Source organism: Budorcas taxicolor, chromosome 16 (genome assembly GCF_023091745.1).
Source record: "Budorcas taxicolor isolate Tak-1 chromosome 16, Takin1.1, whole genome shotgun sequence".
NCBI lineage: Eukaryota > Metazoa > Chordata > Mammalia > Artiodactyla > Bovidae > Budorcas > Budorcas taxicolor.
The window spans coordinates 13,252,030-13,270,894 of record NC_068925.1 but is presented as its reverse complement, the minus strand read 5'-3'; the positions used below and the strand labels follow the sequence as shown (position 1 = coordinate 13,270,894).

The 18,865-nt window shown below is 35.7% G+C and overlaps 1 protein-coding gene across 2 annotated transcripts in view; it reads right to left on the bottom strand.

Moving 5' to 3' along the window:
* Nucleotides 1–2,430: 2,430 nt before the first annotated feature.
* UCHL5 (ubiquitin C-terminal hydrolase L5) overlaps nt 2,431–18,865 on the bottom strand; it is a 47,098-nt gene continuing 30,663 nt past the window's right edge. The window contains exons 8-11 of one of the 2 annotated variants that reach the window (XM_052653666.1): nt 17,833–17,935; nt 11,006–11,119; nt 8,205–8,303; nt 2,431–2,886 (exon numbers count right to left, since the gene is read on the bottom strand). In XM_052653666.1, the coding sequence (XP_052509626.1) occupies nt 2,842–2,886; nt 8,205–8,303; nt 11,006–11,119; nt 17,833–17,935 (361 nt within the window). In that variant the 3' untranslated portion in view covers nt 2,431–2,841. The remainder of the gene's footprint in view (nt 2,887–8,204; nt 8,304–11,005; nt 11,120–17,832; nt 17,936–18,865) is intronic. The other variant, XM_052653667.1, reaches the window with a different exon arrangement.

Below are 18,865 nucleotides of genomic sequence, written 5' to 3'. Positions count from 1 at the left end.
TTAGATCTTTATGGTCACTGCTTTCTGTGACCTAAGATAGTCACCTGTTGTTTTGTTATAAAAAGCTTTGTATTTTAGCTATTCCATGTAGGTCTGGGATTCACCTCAAATTCATTTTTGTGAGGTAGGAGATCATGGTTCATCTTTTCCATGGGAATATTCAGCTCTTCTGGCTCCATTTGTTAAAAAGAGTTTCCTTCTCTGTTGGACTACTTTGCTATCTCTGTCAAAACTCAAGTGACCTTATAAATACAGATTTGGTGGCTAAGTGGTAAAGAATCTGCCTGCCAATGCAAGAGACTGTGGGTTCAATCTGGGTCAGGAAGATCCCCTGGAGAAGGAAATGGCAACCCACTCCAGTACTCTTGCCTAGAGAATTCCCTGGACAGAGGAGCCAGGCAGGCCAGTCCATGAGGTCGCAAAGAGTCAGGGACAACTTAGCAACTAAATGACAACAATACCAGTACCACACTGTCTTTGGTCACTGGATACTACTTACGACAATACTCTTTGCATTGCTTTACAAAATATATAAAGTTGAGATAGATCAAGATGAACCTAAAGTAATGCTTATGAAATCATTTTTAAACTGTATCATGGTTTTGAAAACACTCCATAATCACTACTGTATCTAAGCAAAATGTATTTACTCATGAACAAACGAAAAACTACAAATTTTCTTTATGACCTTTAATTGAAATTTTGTTTGAAAAATATTTTATTAATTTTACTACTCAATTTCCCACTAGGTTTTCTCACATTATTTTTAAAATACCACAATATAGTAAGCATAAAAACAATCCTTAAGCAGTGCACTTGGCTACTTATGGATGTGTCTCTTATTTCAACAGCGTTTGGACAGAACAGACCTAGGGATGCCCCCAAACTCCAGCTTTCAACCACCCTCCAAGCTTTTATTCAACCCTCAGAATCAGCCACTCAGTCTCCGGAACAAGCCAACTCTATTTTCTGAACTGAACTCCTTGTTACTGGAATAGTCTTGGGCTCCCAGATTCATCCAGTTTCACTGATGGAGAGACCATGGTTCACCACCTGTCAACATGCACCTCCAGGTCTCTTACACTTCCCTCTCTGGGCTTCTACTCCCACCGTGACACTGTGCTTCTGGAGGGTGTGGGCCACTTTTTCTGTGAATTGGCCAAGATGAAGCACCAGGGCCCCAGTGACTACAGTGCAAAACAATTGGGGCGGCCACACCCTCTTTCATGAGGTGCAGAAGCCATCCCAAGATGAATGGTGCAAAACCCAGGACGCTGTGAACCAGGCCCTTTTGGGTCTGCTCGCCCTGGGTTCTGCCCGGGTGGACCCCCAACTCTGTGACTTCCTGGAGAGCCGCTTCCTAGACGAGTGGTGAAACACCCAGAAGATAAGCCACTGCGTGGCTAACCTCCCCAGGCTGGACTGGATGAGAATCTCTTCGAGAGGCTCACCCTCGAGCACAGTTAGGAGACTCTGGAGCCCAGTGGCCTTTGAGGAGCTCCACTGGTGTCAGGACTTACGCCTAAAGCCCCTCTCTGCTGCCACTAGGCAGTTTTTTAATCACCCTGGGGCCCTCTTCCAAGCCTTTGACCAAATGGAAACAATAATTATTAGCTTTTTGCAGCAACAACAAAAAAAATCTTTAAAAATTAATGTCTCAAATTAGAGGATGCATACAGTCTCTCTACTTATATTGAAATTTTTCCATAATAAAATACTAAAGAGTCATGGATCAATTTTATAAATGTACCCAGTAAAGAAAAAAGTAGATTATTTCCTTTATAAATAGAAGTTTTATAAAATTTCCTTTAAAGTTTAACTCGAAAAAGAAGATTAAGAGCAAGAATACAGTATCATTTCATAAAATAAAGAACAAAGCAACTCTCCAAAGCAATAGCAAATTCCATTGTGGGCAAACTATAGATGGCTCTTATAAACTACTGGGCTGTACTAATTTTGTTCAAATTGGCAAACAAGGATATTCCATCGCCACCATCACCTTTTTTATAAAAAAGCAAACAATAGCCAAAATTGATCAACCTTTGATTTTTTATAAAGATACAGCTTGAAAAAATGTTGCCAAACTGAGTAACACCCAAAATCTTGAAGATTTCACAATCTGCTCTTAACCTAAAATTTTGCTTTGACGCATAATACACCTTCCTGAAACAATTCTACAATACATAAATAATTCCAAACACTGAAAAAGGTTTGCTAAAATAAAATTGGGATGTTTATTACTTTTTCTACTGGTAGCAATGAAAATCACTAGAAATTATACTTTTGTTCTTTTCAATGATCTGCTTAAAAAATCAAGCTTTTTTAAATAATTGGTATAGAAGATAAAATCATTTTTAAATCTTCAAAATACTTAAGATACTATAAGATAGAAATATTGATTTTTTTCATTAATGATGAGAAGAAAAGAGATTCAGTTTAATCAAGATCTGACATTTATAAATTTTAAGTATTTAACTGAGCTGGAAGATTGAATGAAAGATTAATTATAACAATTACAGGTAGAGAATAGCATTTGTCCATTTTCTCGGTTCATTATAGCAGTTATCTACCCAAAGAACCAACAGGAGTGCTCAGATCCAATGTCAAATAATGGAATTTGGGCAAGTGCTCTGAACACCGCTTTTATTTAGTATGCACCACATGCATATGATGCAGGTAGGGATAGTTTATGAATCCATGCATTAAAGACAAGACAGACTGGTACTATTGCCAAACGTGCACTGAGTCAGTGAGAAAGTTGCTCAAGGTTCTTTATACTTAATGGTTTCCATGAAGATAAGCGCAGAAGCAGAAATGTATGCACATCCCAAAGCATCTTCTTCATTTGGTTTCCTGTGCTTTCTTTGCATTCTGCTTTTCTTTTGCCTAGAAATTAAAGATAGCATACAATAACATCTTAAAAGTATGTTTCAGTTCATATTAAAATGTGTCTAAGAGGACACTCTTAGGCTTGAGATACATTGTTTATGTCTAAAGCATTATCTTTTATAACTTGAGACTCACAACAAACTCCTCCTGGACAATTAGTGATTCTTTGTCCTCAATAAAAAAAAGGATCATATTTGGTTTGCAGTTATTTCTTACCTGAAGTTGAAAATGTATTATTATAATGGTAATAATTTTAAGATAAAAAATTACTCATTCCATAAAGTCATATTCATTCATAACTATTTCACAACAATATATTTACATATCTGTCCATTTCTCCTACACACTGAGTATAAGAAAAATCCTATATTGATTTCTGCATATTTGAATAAATGAGTTTAACATAACAGTTTAAATGAGTTTAAGTTAACTAAAGGATCACATACCTGGAATGTTGATAAACCTCACTAATATGACTCAAAAAACATTTTCAAGAGTGGTTCACTTGAAGCTCATAACAAGTATAAAGCTTGAACACAGTAATTCTATTTCACTTTTTAGCAGATGAGGAGGCCAGAGCTAACAAGTGTTATCAAACTAATAACCTGGGAACCGTGTCAAAATGCAGACTGACTCAGTAAAATGCCCAAGGATCTAAATTTCTAACAAACTCTCAGGTGATACCAATTCTGCTGGCCCTCAGGTGACACTTAGAGAAGCAAGATTTTACACGACTAGAATATAATGCTCTTTCCACTATGGCACTTGAATCAGAAAAGAACAAGTAAATTAAGCCCTTGCTGCTGCTGCATCGCTTCAGCCGTGTCCGACTCTGTGCGACTCCATTGACGGCAGCCCATCAGGCTCCCCCGTCCCTGGGATTCTCCAGGCAAGAGTACTGGAGTGGGGTGCCATTGCCTTCTCCAATGCATCAAAGTGAAAAGTGAAAGTGAAGTCACTCAGTCGTGTCCGACTCTTAGCAGCCCCATGGACTGTAGCCTGCCAGGCTCCCCCATCCATGGCATTTTCCAGGCAAGAGTTCTGGAGTAGGGTGCCATTGCTTTCTCCAATTAAACCCTTGATATTATACAATTAAGGAAAAAGCCTTCCTTGATTAGAACTATAATCTTTTTTTATACTGCATTAGGTAATAAAATTATTATACAACTGTATGATAAAACTGAGTGCTATGCCTTACAATATATTAAGAGTAAATATGTTGTATGTACCATATAGTTTTTAAAATTGTATATGTAAACATTTTCATTAAAAATAATTTGTAATTTGATGCATATGATTTCTCAAAGGAGTTTTCTGTTTCCAAATAATAACACAATTCCATTTTTGATGTAACTGGGAAATAAAAATGTGTACTTCTTTTTTTAATGATGTCTGAATACACAGGTACCTTACTAGGATTAATAAGAATGAATTAACTAAACTGGTTAATAACAAATTTTACAACATAATTAAGCAAAGACATGCAGAGTATCCATTCATGTATTAAAATATATAATTCAGATAAAACTAAAGGTAAGTTAAATAAAATAAGTTAAAAATAATTATATACCTTGACCAATAAGATCTCATTTAATCCCCAAGAATGTGAACTAAGTATGATTCCCAAATTATACATGAGGAAAAGATTCTATAGTAAAATAAATAACTTGCCTAAAAGCAACGGCTAATAATAAGTAACATTTCTGAGATTTAAACCAAAAGTTTGTATTCTGGCCTTTATTGAAAAATAAAAAATACTGAATTTCAAAATAGCATTAAAAAAATGTTCACAGTTCAGAAATATGTTCCTTCTATTTAGTGTGCTATTGAGATATTAAAAATTGTTGGCTCAAGTCAGATAATTCTGTAATCCTAGGTATTAACATAGATATTATTGTAAACAACTGAACTATGTTCTACCTTGTTTCTATTAAGGGCTAGAAAAAGTAAATTCTGTGTATCAGTTATTTATTACCAATTGAATTATAATGTCTTTGTAAAATTTGGACAAAATTCAATACTGTGAGGTTGCTCTGACTCCCCCACAGTAACAAAATCTATGATTTTAAATTATGGTAGGTATTGGTGGTTGCTAAAAACCTGAGACAGAAAATGATTCAGAAACACATATAAAAGTTGGGATAAAATTTTTAAAGAATTATAAATATATGTGAATAAGTAAAAGTTTCACAAGTGAAATGCTAATCTGCTGATTTTATTTCATAGTTTAAGGAACAGATTTGATGTATGGTACAAGAAATTTTATAACTATACATTTTTATATTACCTCCTGAGCAGTTTTTATTTAACATACACTCAATGAACTCATCAGATAAGAACAGAAGCTTCACAGAACAAGAATACTTATCAGGCAAGATCTTAAACTAATTCATTAAAGGCATAGGCCCTTGGGAGAATCAAAGTCTGCACTCTTTATTATTTTGTAAAATGAACAGATTTTCACAGCTTAAATATTTCCAAGCCATCACAGGCAGTAAGTAAATGCTGCTGTTCTCAGAAATCTGATCCTGGACAGCTTTATCTCTTAGCAACACAGCCAAGAGCAGCCACACCTTCCTGTTCGGTTCCTTCCACCCCTTCCACACTTCATCCCTAATTTTTCTTTCACTTGGCATTGCGGGGAAGAGGTGTGAGTTTCAATGTAATAATCCACTTCTGAACTCTACATGTAATTTTTTCTTAGAAGTGTTACTTATTTAATAAGTAATTTTCACTACTGAAATCTTTATATTGGATATAACTATAAAATTTAATCTTGATCTATTGTTTTTAATTTTTAACATTTGCAGTTATCAGCAGAAACTGATATTTCAATAAATATGATTTTTCAAAATAAGATGAACAAAAATATATTTGTACTAAAGAAGCTGATTCACTGGTAGAAATTAAGCATCTAATTCTAACAACAGATTTAAAAATTTGAGGTTGTGAAATTTTAAATGGCATAAAGTTAATATTTAGGAGCTACACTGTGCTTCCCCCAGAATCTCTAGCATGACTTTATTCTGGCACTTATCAGAATAATACTATACAGCACAGTACTATAATTATGTATTCCTACCCTCTCCCCAACTAGGTTACTTAAGACAGAGATGTGTCTTAATTATGCGTACATCTGTTGACTTTAACAGACCGCCTCAAGTACAGTTTCAGTTAGATAAGTGTTGGATAATCAAAACATCTCAAAAACTTTAATCAAATAATGAATCTGAATTCCCTTCAGAATCTATGCACATAACAGATGGTGCATATATACAAGAAATAAATGTATCTCAATATTGCCTGTGCAGTATTATTAGTCAACGAACAAGAAAGTCAGTAACTACTCTTTCAGTAAAACAAATACAAATGAAAAAAAGACTGGGTGGGTATTCCAATAACACTAGGCATTCATATACTGCCACCCTGTGTCCAAAATAATGTGAACTAAAGAATTATGGTTCTAATGCAAAAGCTGAAAGGCTGTTTGAACTGTACTTTAAAAAAATTATGGAAATATACTGTCATTAAAGTCAAATAAAAATGGTCCTATTCTTAAGTTGCACAAAAGTTGACTCACAGACCAATTTTAAAGCAAAATACATACATTTAAAATTTCTCTAAAGTATTTGTCTGGTCCCTGATAATATTTATCTATACTTAATACCTGATATATCATACAATTTGCCACAGCAGTCTATATTCTAGTATTTTTGACAGAGAAATATTTCACAGTGTTTCATGTAAAGAATATTAATATCTAGATACTCAGTTAATCAGGCAATCCTGAGGATTACAGCACCCTAATTGTTTCTAAGCCTTTAAAAATTAGTTTCGCATCTTGGACTTTTATGATTTTTACTACCTTGAGATATATGAATAGAAAAAAATCTATATGGGTAAAGAGAAGATTTAGCAGTGTTCCTGCAACAATTTTACTTTTAATGCTAAAAGCTGAAGCATATGTTCAGGTGCTTCAGAATTCCTTGGTAATTCAAGCTTTCCTGGTAGCTCAGCTGGTAAAGAATCCGCCTGCCAATGCAGGAGACCGTGGTTCAATTCCTGGGTCAGGAAGTCCCCCTGGAAAAGGGATGGCTACCCACTGCAGTATCCTTGGGCTTCCCTGGTGGCTCATACAGTAAAGAATTCACCTGCAATACGGAAGACCTGGCTTTGATCTCTGGGTTGGGAAGATAACCTGGAGGAGGGCAACCCACTCCAATACTCTTGCCTAGAGAATCCCCATGGACAGAGTCTGGCGGGCTGCAGTCCATGGGGTCCCAAAGAATTGGACACACCTGAGCAACTAAGCACAGCACATAGCATGTTCAGGATCTATATAATAAAGTATACACAAAAACCTGAACACACATCTCGAATTATTCAGATTTCATGATTGCACCAAACAGTTGGGTTGAAATGTATCTGTGCTTCATGAACTTTAAAGTTAATAAGAAAAAACATCTACAATGTATTCTGGTCTTTAAGTTAACGGTCCAAAATTGTACTTCCCTAGTAGTGTCTTCTCAAAATGTGGTAAACAGACCAGCTTCATTAGAATCCCTGGGGAGAACTTATTACAGATTCCCTCCCTAAACCAGATTTCCTGGGGAGGGGCCAGGTACCAAGTGTTGTAAAGAGATCTATGCTGTGTCAAAGAAACCAATACAACATTGTAAAGCAACCATCCTCCAATCAAAAATAAATAAATAAATAAATAAATAAATAAATAAATAAATAAATAAAAGAGTATCCAGTGGTCACTTTCATAAACACTGTATAAACTTAAAAAACAACTATACTTCATTTATTCAAAATTTTTCTTAAAGTGCATTATATGGAAGAAAAAAATCCTAGTAATCAGAATTTTTCACTAACCTATAGTAGTTTTCCCTTAGTGCAAAGGGTAATAGGTTGGGAATAAGGAAACCTATTTCTCAGGCTAGGTTATGCTTCTTCCCCCTTTCAATGCTCATTTTAGTTCTAAATTCTATGATAATTCAAATTTTTGCTAAATTAAATGAGAAACATTATTACTTCAATAATTAAAGTTAATAATTTGTTTTCAGCTAGAGAAAGAAAGATGTTTTAAATTTCATTCTAACATGGCACAATCTGAATTCGTAACATTAAGGATTCCGGAACGCTAAAGCAACAAAGCAATTCCTTATTTTTATTTTGCAGTATGACACTGACCCAGCATTTCTCAAGCTGAAAAACAAGTAAGTAAAAGCAAAGCTTCAACAAATTTTATCTCTACTCAAGTCAAGTAACATTTTTTGGAGACTCTAAGTACTCACCAGTAAAAGACTTACCTTTTCTACTAGTGGTATTAACTGCTGGTGTTCTGCTAAAGTCTTTAACAATTCCATAATGAATGGCAGATAATTGTGCTTCCTTCTGATATTTTCAATCTGAAAATAAAACACACACCAAACCACACTATTTTCACTAAGCTTCTGATATTTTAATTTTTGGATCCAGCTCAAAATAGAAATGAAAGAAAATCCTCCATTATCATAAAAAAAGCATTAGAAATAATGAGATTTCCATCGCCATTGAGAATAAAGATTAATTAAAATAAAATATGTGGAGAGAGTTCAGCATCCTACTCTTGGCTTAGCAAACAACAGAGGCTTTTAAGAGTCTAATCTGAGATAATCTATGAAAACATAACTCATGAAAGCAAACTAAGAAGGCCTACAAGATAAATTAACACTCCTGCTACTACACCTATACAAACAATAAGGCCACACTTAATAAGACCAGTTTTATTGTGTGATTAAGAACAATCTTTCTTTGATTATTTTTTACCAAAAAGGGAAAAGCTGTAGGGAAAAATTGGTGCTCCGGTGGGTAACTATGCATTGTCTACACTCTCCCAAGTTACGTGATTGCAGCCTGTCACTGTCTGGTAAAGGTTCAATTTACTTCCCTTTCCATAGGGGAAAAAAAAAGTTACCATCTTCTGCAAATTCATTTCAGCATTCCTACAGTTCATATAAATTTGAGCTTCTTTGATTTCTCCTTTGAACTAGTGACATCTTACAGGTTTGCTCAATTAATGAAGTAAATAAAATTTTAGCATGTTCACTTTATATCTGGTCTGAGTAATCTTTTTGGCTAAATTCTTTAGCCCAATTTTTGAACAAAGCATTCTCAAACAAAGCAAACATTCTAAAACTCAGTGTTATACTTGAGGCAAATATGAAAATTAGTTAATTATGTAACAACACTACACCAGAATACATAAATAGTAGGCAGTTTTTTAATACCACATAATAAGAGAAGGCAGGAGGAGAAGGGGATGACAGAGGATGAGATGGCTGGATGGCATCACCGACTCGATGGATGTGAGTTTGAGTGAACTATGGGGGTTGGTGATGGACAGGGAGGCCTGGCGTGCTGTGATTCATGGGGTTGCAAAGAGTAGGGCACAATTAAGCGACTGAACTGAACTGAAAAGAGAAGATAACATTCAAGCTTTCATCCCTTACTTTCCTGTCTCCATGAATTTGGCCCTTCTTTTTCCTGTCTGGAACACTCTGGAGCCAGCTCCTACCACCTCCACCTAAAGAAATCCTACTTGCCCAGGGTCCATGTATTTTAACAATCACATTGTTGGCTGTTAAGTACGTAATAAAGCAGCATTCTCAGACTATGGTAAACAACAGAAAGAAGAACAATCCTTGCCCTCAACTGAGCTTCAGATGAAAAACTGCTTTTTCTACTGTGACAAACGTGACAGACCACCTAAGCACTGTTTCCAACATCCTACAAAATTAAAAGTTTCCTTCACTCTTCTCCATCTCTGAAGAAAGTTTATCAGACAGACTGCAAATGAAGAAAAATGACATAATTGAAGATAGGCTTGCTTAGTATTTGATCCTGAGTTATATAATGGTTGACATAATTTAAAAAATTTTAAACCCTAAAAAAATTGGAAAGAAAATTTAAAAAATGAACCCAGGTATATAACAGAATGACACCAAGAGAAAATTTTTTCAAGTGAATTTTAAAATATGCTAGTTTGATTGTACATTGAAAATGAAATATATCCTAAGGAAAAAAATTACGAGAACACTTCTCAGTTGTTAACACTACTGGCATGGCTATTCTGAACGTTTTTATACAGACAACACAAAGCAAGTAAGTAATTATGTTAATGCTGGTAGAAACCAAGATTTTCAACTGAAAAGACAACAAATGCTTAACTTCAAATATAAAGCCCTTTAATCCCTAGCTTGAGTATTAACATGAATTCAAATTGTATTTTCTCTTCAAAGATAAAACAAGAAACAAGTAAAAATGTATTTCCTAGCTCTGAAAAGTCCTGGAAATAATGAAGAATCAATATCGCTAAGCACCCTGAGCAACCAATGGTTGCTAATAGTTTCTAAACACCATTTCTCACCAAAAGCACTCAGGACTTCTTGAAAAAGTGGCCAATTTCAAGTCTGCAGCAGAAACATCTTGTCATGCTAGGAAGCAAGGAAGCTATCAGACATGAAGATAGTCACATCCAAAGAACTTGGGAGACAGTCTGATGTGGCGCCTAACGGTCAAAGATGGGGTTAATTTGAGCATTAAAAATAACTGCAGTGAACATTAGCAACTGCTGCTGCTAAGTCTCTTCAGTCGTGTTCGACTCTGCACAACCCCCCACAGACGGCAGCCTACCAGGCTCCCCCATCCCTGGGATTCTCCAGGCAAGAACACTGGAGTGGGTTGCCATTTCCTTCTCCAATGCAGGAAAGTGAAAAGTGAAAGGGAAGTCGCTCAGTCTTCTTGTCCGACCCTTAGCGACCCCATGGACTGCAGCCTACCAGGCTCCTCCGTCCATGGGATTTTCCAGGCAAGAGTACTGGAGTGGGGTGCCATTTCCTTCTCCGGAGCCTTAGCAAAAGATGTGTTAAATATCTGTTCATCAAAATACTTGAAAAAAAATTAAAAGGAAAGAAACCTTACTAGTTACCTCTGTACGGTGCCAGGCAGATCAACACATTCTGAAAACATGTAAGTGATGGGGAGAAGAGCAATCAAGCAGCAATATACCTTCACATCAAAATACACTACTCTATGTTACAACATTAAAGAACAAAAGAGAAACACTTACCTTGTATCTTTTTAATTTCTGTACTTCCTCTTCAATAAGCATCTGATTTTTGGCAACCTCTGACTGAATAGCACTTAACATATTACTGCCCTGATCTGTATCCATGGGTTCCTCCTTGGGGAAAAGAAAAAGAATAGCACACCCTAATAACTGAGGCTTAACTCTAAAACATTTTTAGATGATAAACATAGTACAGTCATTTTGCAATTTTTTTTTGAGTTGTAATTTTATTTTTTTTAATATAAATTTATTTATTTTAAATGCAGGTTAATTACTTTACAATACTGTATTGGTTTTGCCATACATCAACATGAATCCACCACAGGTATACACGTTCCCCATCCTGAACCCCCCTTCCTCCTCCCTCCCTGTACCATCCCTCTGGATTGTCTCAGTGCACCAGCCCCAAGCATCCTGTATCATGCATTGAACCTGGACTGGCGATTCGTTTCATATATGATATTATACATATTTCAATGCCATTCTCCCAAATCATCCCACCCTCGCCCTCTCCCACAGAGTCCAAAAGACTGTTCTATACATCTGTGTCTCTTTTGCTGTCTCGCATACAGGGTTATCATTACCATCTTTCTAAAATCCATATATATGTGTTAGTATACTGTATTGATGTTTTTCTTTCTGGCTTACATCACTCTGTATAATAGGCTCCAGTTTCATCCACCTCATTAGAACTGATTCAAATGTATTCTTTTGAATGGCTAATACTCCATTGTGTATATGTACCACAGCTTTCTTATCCATTCATCTGCTGATGGACATCTAGGTTGCTCCCATGTCCTGGCTATTATAAACAGTGCTGCAATGAACATTGGGGTACATGTGTCTCTTTCAATTCTGGTTTCCTCGGTGTGTATGCCCAGCAGTGGGATTGCTGGGTCATAAGGCAGTTCTATTTCCAGTTTTTTAAGGAATCTCCACACTGTACTCCATAGTGGCTGTACTAGTTTGCAATCCCACCAACAGTGTAAGAGGGTTCCCTTTTCTCCACACCCTCTCCAGCATGTATTGCTTGCAGATTTTTGGATCACAGCCATTCTGACTGGCATGAAATGGTACCTTATTGTGGTTTTGATTTGCATTTCTCTGATAATGAGTGATGTTGAGCATCTTTTCATGTGTTTGTTAGCCATCTGTATGTCTTCTTCGGAGAAATGTCTATTTAGTTCTTTGGCCCACTTTTTGATTGGGTTATTTTTCTGGAATTGAGCTGCAGGAGTTGCTTGTATATTTTTGAGATTAGTTGTTTGTCAGTTGCTTCATTTGCTATTATTTTCTCCCATTCAGAAGGCTGTCTTTTCACCTTGCTTATAGTTTCCTTTGTTGTGCAGAAGCTTTTAAGTTTAATTAGGTCCCATTTGTTTATTTTTGCTTTTATTTCCAATATTCTGGGAGGTGGGTCATAGAGGATCCTGCTGTGAGGTAAGTCAGAGAGTGTTTTGCCTATGTTCTCCTCTAGGAGCTTTATAGTTTCTGGTCTTACGTTTAGATCTTTAATCCATTTTGAGTTTATTTTTGTGTATGGTGTTAGAAAGTGTTCTAGTTTCATTCTTTTACAAGTGGTTGACCAGTTTTCTCAGCACCAAAGAGACTGTCTTTAATCCACTGTATATCCTTGCCTCCTTTGTCAAAGATAAGGTGTCCATAGGTGTGTGGATTTATCTCTGGGCTGCTTTGTTCCATTGATCTATATTTCTGTCTTTGTGCCAGTACCATACTGTCTTGATGGCTGTGGCTTTGTAGTAGAGCCTGAAGTCAGGCAGGTTGATTCCTCCAGTTCCATTCTTCTTTCTCAAGATTGCTTTGGCTATTCGAGGTTTTTTGTATTTCCATACAAATTGTGAAATTATTTGTTCTAGCTCTGTGAAAAATACCATTGGTAGCTTGATAAGGATTGCATTGAATCTATAAATTGCTTTGAGTAGCATACTCATTTTCACTATATTGATTCTTCCGATCCATAAACATGGTATATTTCTCCATCTATTAGTGTCCTCTTTGATCTCTTTCACCAGTGTTTTATAGTTTTCTATATATAGGTCTTTAGTTTCTTTAGGTATATTCCTAAGTATTTTATTCTTTTTGTTGCAATGGTGAATGGAATTGCTTTCTTAATTTCTCTATTTTCTCATTATTAGTGTATAGGAATGCAAGGGATTTCTGTGTGTTGACTTTTTATTCTGCAACTTTACTATATTCATTGATTAGCTCTAGTTATTTTCTGGTGGAGTCTTTAAGGTTTTCTATGTAGAGGATCATGTCATTGGCAAACAGTGAGAGTTTTACTTCTTCTCCAATTTGCATTCCTTTTCTTTTTCTGCTCTGATTGCTGTGGCCAAATCTTCCAAAACTATGTTGAATAGTAGTGGTGAGAGTGGGCACCCTTGTCTTGTTCCTGACTTTAGGGGAAATGCTTTCAATTTTTCACCATTGAGGATCATGTTTGCTTTGGGTTTGTCATATATAGCTTTTATTATGTTGAGGTATGTTCCTTCTATTCCTGCTTTCTAGAGAGTTTTTATCATAAATGGATGTTGAATTTTGTCAAAGGCTTTCTCTCCATCTATTAAGATAATCATATGGATTTTTTCAACTTGTTAATGTGGTGAATTACATTGATTGATTTGTGGATATTGAAGAATCCTTGCATCCCTGGGATAAAGCCCACTTGGTCATGGTGTATGATCTTTTTAATGTGTTGCTGGATTCTGATTGCTAGAATTTTGTTAAGGATTTTTGCATCTATGTTCATCAGTGATACTGGCCTGTAGTTTTCTTTCCTTGTGGCATCTTTGTCAGGTTTTGGTATTAGGGTGAGTTTGGAAGTTTACCTTCCACTGCAATTTTCTGGAAGAGTTTGAATAGAATAGGTGTTAGCTCTTCTCTAAATTTTTGGTAGAATTCAGCTGTGAAGCCGTCTGGACCTGGGCTTTTGTTTGCTGGAAGATTTCTGATTACAATTTCAGTTTCCGTGCTTGTGATGGGTCTGTTAAGATTTTCTATTTCTTCCTGGTTCAGTTTTGGAAAGTTGTACTTTTCTAAGAATTTGTCCATTTCTTCCATGTTGTCCATTTTTTGGCACATAATTGCTGATAGCAGTCTCTTATGATCCTTTGTATTTCTGTGTTGTCTGTTGTGATCTCTCCATTTTCATTTCTAATTTTATTGATTTGATTTTTCTCTTTGTTTCTTGATGAGTCTGGCTAATGGTTTGTCAATTTTATTTATCCTTTCAAAGAACGAGCTTTTGGCTTTTTTGATTTTTGCTATGGTCTCTCTTTCTTTGGCATTTATTTCTGCCCTAATTTTTAAGGTTTCTTTCCTTCTACTAACCCCTTTCCTTCTACTAACCCTGGGGTTCTTAAGTTCTTCCTTTTCTAGTTGCTTTAGGTGTGGAGTTAGGTTATTTATTTGACTTTTTTCTTGTTTCTTGACGTATGCCTGTATCGCTATGAACTTTCCCCTTAGCACTGCTTTTACAGTGTCCCACAGGTTTTGGGGTTTTGTGTTTTCATTTTCATTCGTTTCTATGCATATTTTGATTTCTTTTTTGATTTCTTCTGTGATTTGTTGGTTATTCAGCAGCGTGTTGTTCAGCTTCCATATGTTGGAATTTTTAATAGTTTTTCTCCTATAATTGAGATCTAATCTTAATGCACTGTGGTCAGAAAAGATGCTTGGAATGATTTCAATTTTTTTAAATTTACCAAGGCTAGATTTATGGCCCAGGATGTGATCTATCCTGGAGAAGGTTCCGTGTGCAGTTGAGAAAAAGGTGAAATTCATTGTTTTGGGGTGAAATGTCCTACAGATATCAATTAGGCCTAACCGGTCTATTGTGCCGTTTAAAGTTTGTGTTTCCTCGTTAATTTTCTGTTTAGTTGATCTATCCATAGGTGTGAGTGGGGTATTAAAATCTCCCACTATTATTGTGTTATTGTTAATTTCCCCTTTCATACTTGTTAGCGTTTGTCTTACATATTGCAGTGCTCCTATGTTAGGTGCATATATATTTATAATTGTTATATCTTCTTGGATTGATCCTTTGATCATTATGTAGTGTCCTTCTTTGTCTCTTTTCACAGCCTTTGTTTTAAAGTCTATTTTATCTGATATGAATATTGCTACTCCTGCTTTCTTTTGGTCTCTGTTTGCATGGAAAATCTTTTTCCAGCCCTTCACTTTCAGTCTGTATGTGTCCATTGTTTTGAGGTGGGTCTCTTGTAGACAACATATATAGGGGTCTTGTTTTTGTATCCAGTCAGCCAGTCTTTGTCTTTTGATTTGGGCATTCAACCAGTTTACGTTTAAGGTGATTATTGCTAAGTATGCTCCCGTTGCCATTTACTTTATTGTTTTGGGTTCGAATTTATACACTCTTTTTGTGTTTCCTGTCTAGAGAATATCCTTTAGCATTTGTTGGAGAGCTGGTTTGGTGGTGCTGAATTCTCTCAGCTTTTGCTTGTCTGTAGGGCTTTTGATTTCTCCTTCATATATGAATGAGATCCTTGCTGGGTACAGTAATCTGGGCTGTAGGTTTTCTTTCATCACTTTAAGTATGTCTTGCCATTCCCTCCTGGCTTGAAGAGTTTTTTATTGAAAGATCAGCTGTTATCCTTATGGGAATCCCCTTGTGTGTTATTTGTTGTTTTTCCCTTGCTGCTTTTAATATTTGTTCTTTGTGTTTGATCTTTGTTAATTTGATTAATATGTGTCTTGGGGTGTTTCGCCTTGGGTTTATCCTATTTGGAACTCTCCGCGTTTCTTGGACTTGGGTGATTATTTCGTTCCCCATTTTAGGGAAGTTTTCAACTATTATCTCCTCAAGTATTTTTTCATGGTCTTTCTTTTTGTCTTCTTCTTCTGGGACTCCTATGATTTGAATATTGGGGCGTTTAACACTGTCCTGGAGGTCTCTGAGATTGTCCTCATTTCTTTTAATTCGTTTTTCTTTTTTCCTCTCTGATTCATTTATTTCTACCATTCTATCTTCTACTTCACTAATCCTATCTTCTGCCTCCGTTATTCTACTATTTGTTACCTCCAGAGTGTTTCTGATCTCATTTATTGCATTATTCATTATATATTGACTCTTTTTTATTTCTTCTAGGTCCTTGTTAAACCTTTCTTGCATCTTCTCAATCCCTGTCTCCAGGCCATTTATCTGTGATTCCATTTTGATTTCAAGATTTTGGATCATTTTCACTATCATTATTCAGAATTCTTTATCAGGTAGATTCCCTATCTCTTTCTCTTCTGTTTGGTTTGGTGGGCATTTATCCTGTTCCTTTACCTGCTGGGTATTCCTCTGTCTCTTCATCTTGTTTATATTGCTGAGTTTGGGGTGTCCTTTCTGTATTCTGGCAGTTTGTGGAGTTCTCTTTATTGTGGAGTTTCCTTGCTGTGGTTGGGGTTGTACAGGTGGCTTGTCAAGGTTTCTTGGTTAGGGAAGCTTGTGTCGGTGTTCTGGTGGGTGGAGCTGGATTTCTTCTCTCTGGAGTGCAATGAAGTGTCCAGTAATGAGTTATGAGATGTCAGTGGTTTTGGAGTAACTTTGGGCAGCCTGTATATTGGAGCTCAGGGCTGTGTTCTTGTGTTGCTGGAGAATTTGCATGGTATGTCTTGCTCTGGAACTTGCTGGCCCTTGGTTGGTGCTTGGTTTCAGTGTAGGTACAGAGGCATTTGATAAGCTCCTGTCAATTAATGTTCCCAAGAGTCAGGAGTTCTCTGGTGTTCTCAGGGTTTTGACTTAAGCCTCCTGCTTCTGGTTTTCAGTCTTATTTTTACAGTAGTCTCAAGACTTCTCCTTCTATACAGCACTGTTGATAAAACATCTCCTTTCGAAGACAATGGGCTGCTTTTCTGTGTTCCTGACGTCTTCTGCCAGCGTTCAGAAGTTGTCTTGTGGAATTTACTCAGAGTTTAAATGTTCTTTTCATGAATTTGTGGGGGAGAAAGTGGTCTCCCCGTCCTATTCCTCTGCCATCTTAGGACCACCCCCCCATTTTGCAATTTTGATCTTAATATTGGTGATGGAATATCAGCTTAGTAACTGTAATATTAAAGGATGAAAGAAATACTTATTTAGAGCTTATAAGTAAGTATAAGAAAGAAATAGTATTTCCTCAAATTTTTGTGTTCTACAATATGTATGAATTTTTAACTAAAAACCATCCATTGTATAATGTACTGAATTGTTACAATCTTCTGTTAGCTATAGAATAAATGTGCTTAAACATACTCAGGAAAATGTGATCAAAGAAATGTAAACGGAAGTCTTTGTCTATTACTAATTCTCTTTGCCAACCATATTTACTAGAAAGATAATCATTGTAAGGAATAATAAAGATTACATGTGACTCTAATGTGCCCAATTAATTCTGTAACAAATATATTCTAACTTGCTTATGTAATAAAATTACAGTAAACAGTTAATTGTGAACACTTATTTAGTACATACTATTTGCCCGTCACTTTTTTGAAGTGGTTTGTATGTGTGTGTGTGTATATATATATATATATATCTCAGTTATTTTTCACAACAACATTTAAGGTAAAGACTATTATTTTCACTTTACATGAAGAAACTGAGGCACGAAGAAATACATTCAAAATCATACTTTCACTAAGTGGCAAAGGCAGGAGCTGAATCTAGGAAGCCTGACTCCAGGGTGCATTATCTTAACAACCACTCAGGATACTTGATTAAATCTATATTTTAGAAAAAGAAAGGAAGGAAGGAAAGAAAAGAAAACAGTTTCCCTGAGAGAATAACTAGAACTTTGTACATAAAACACATGGCTACAAACCTCAGCAAGTTGTCTTTGTAACTCTGCTATCTTCTGTTCATATATCATTTTTCTGTCAGACACAATAGCCATTAAGTTAAATCGAATTTCACCTTCACTGTACCTAAGAAAAAATGACAGTTTATAATGTAATAAAGAAACATAACACTGTTATAACTAAGATAACCTATTTTGATTACTCCCTTATTTTCTGGGGTAAACACAAATCTACCAATCAGCTAACCATAAAAACTGATATTTTAAGAAAACCTTCGTAAAGAGGAGACATTACAACCAATATTACAAAAATACAATCATAAGAGAATATTATGAAAAATGATATGCCAACAAATGGATAAATTCCTAGAAACAACCTTCTAAGACTGAATCAGGAAGAAATAGAAAATCTGAATAGACTGATTACTAGCCATATAATTGAATGAGTAGGGTTTCCCTGGTGGCTCAGTGGTAAAGAATATGCCTGCCAATGCAGGAGACGTGGGTTTGATACCTGGGTTGGGAAATCCCCTGGAGAAGGAAATGACAACCCACTCTAATTTTCTTGCTTGAAAAATCGCATGGACAGAAGATCCTGGCAGGCTACATGGGATTGCAACAGAGTCAGACATGACTTAAAGACTAAACAACAAACAATAACAATAGTTCAATCAGTAATCCAAAAAAAAAAAAAAAATCCCAACACACAAAATCCAAGACCAGATGACTTCACAGGGGAATTTTAACCAACATTTAAAGAACAGCTAATATTAATACTTATATTTCTCAAACTATTCTTAAAAAAATTAAGAGGATGGAATACTTCCAAACTCATTCTGAGTATGGCATTACCCTGATACAAAAATCAGAGACACTTCACATAAAGAAAATTACAAGCCAATATCCCTGGTGAACACATATAGAAAAACTCTCAATAAAATATTAGTAAACTGAATTGAACAATACATTAAAAAGATCAAGTGGGATTTATTCTAGGGATGTAAAGATGGTTCAACATACACAAATCAATCAGTGTGATAACTGCATCAACAAAACA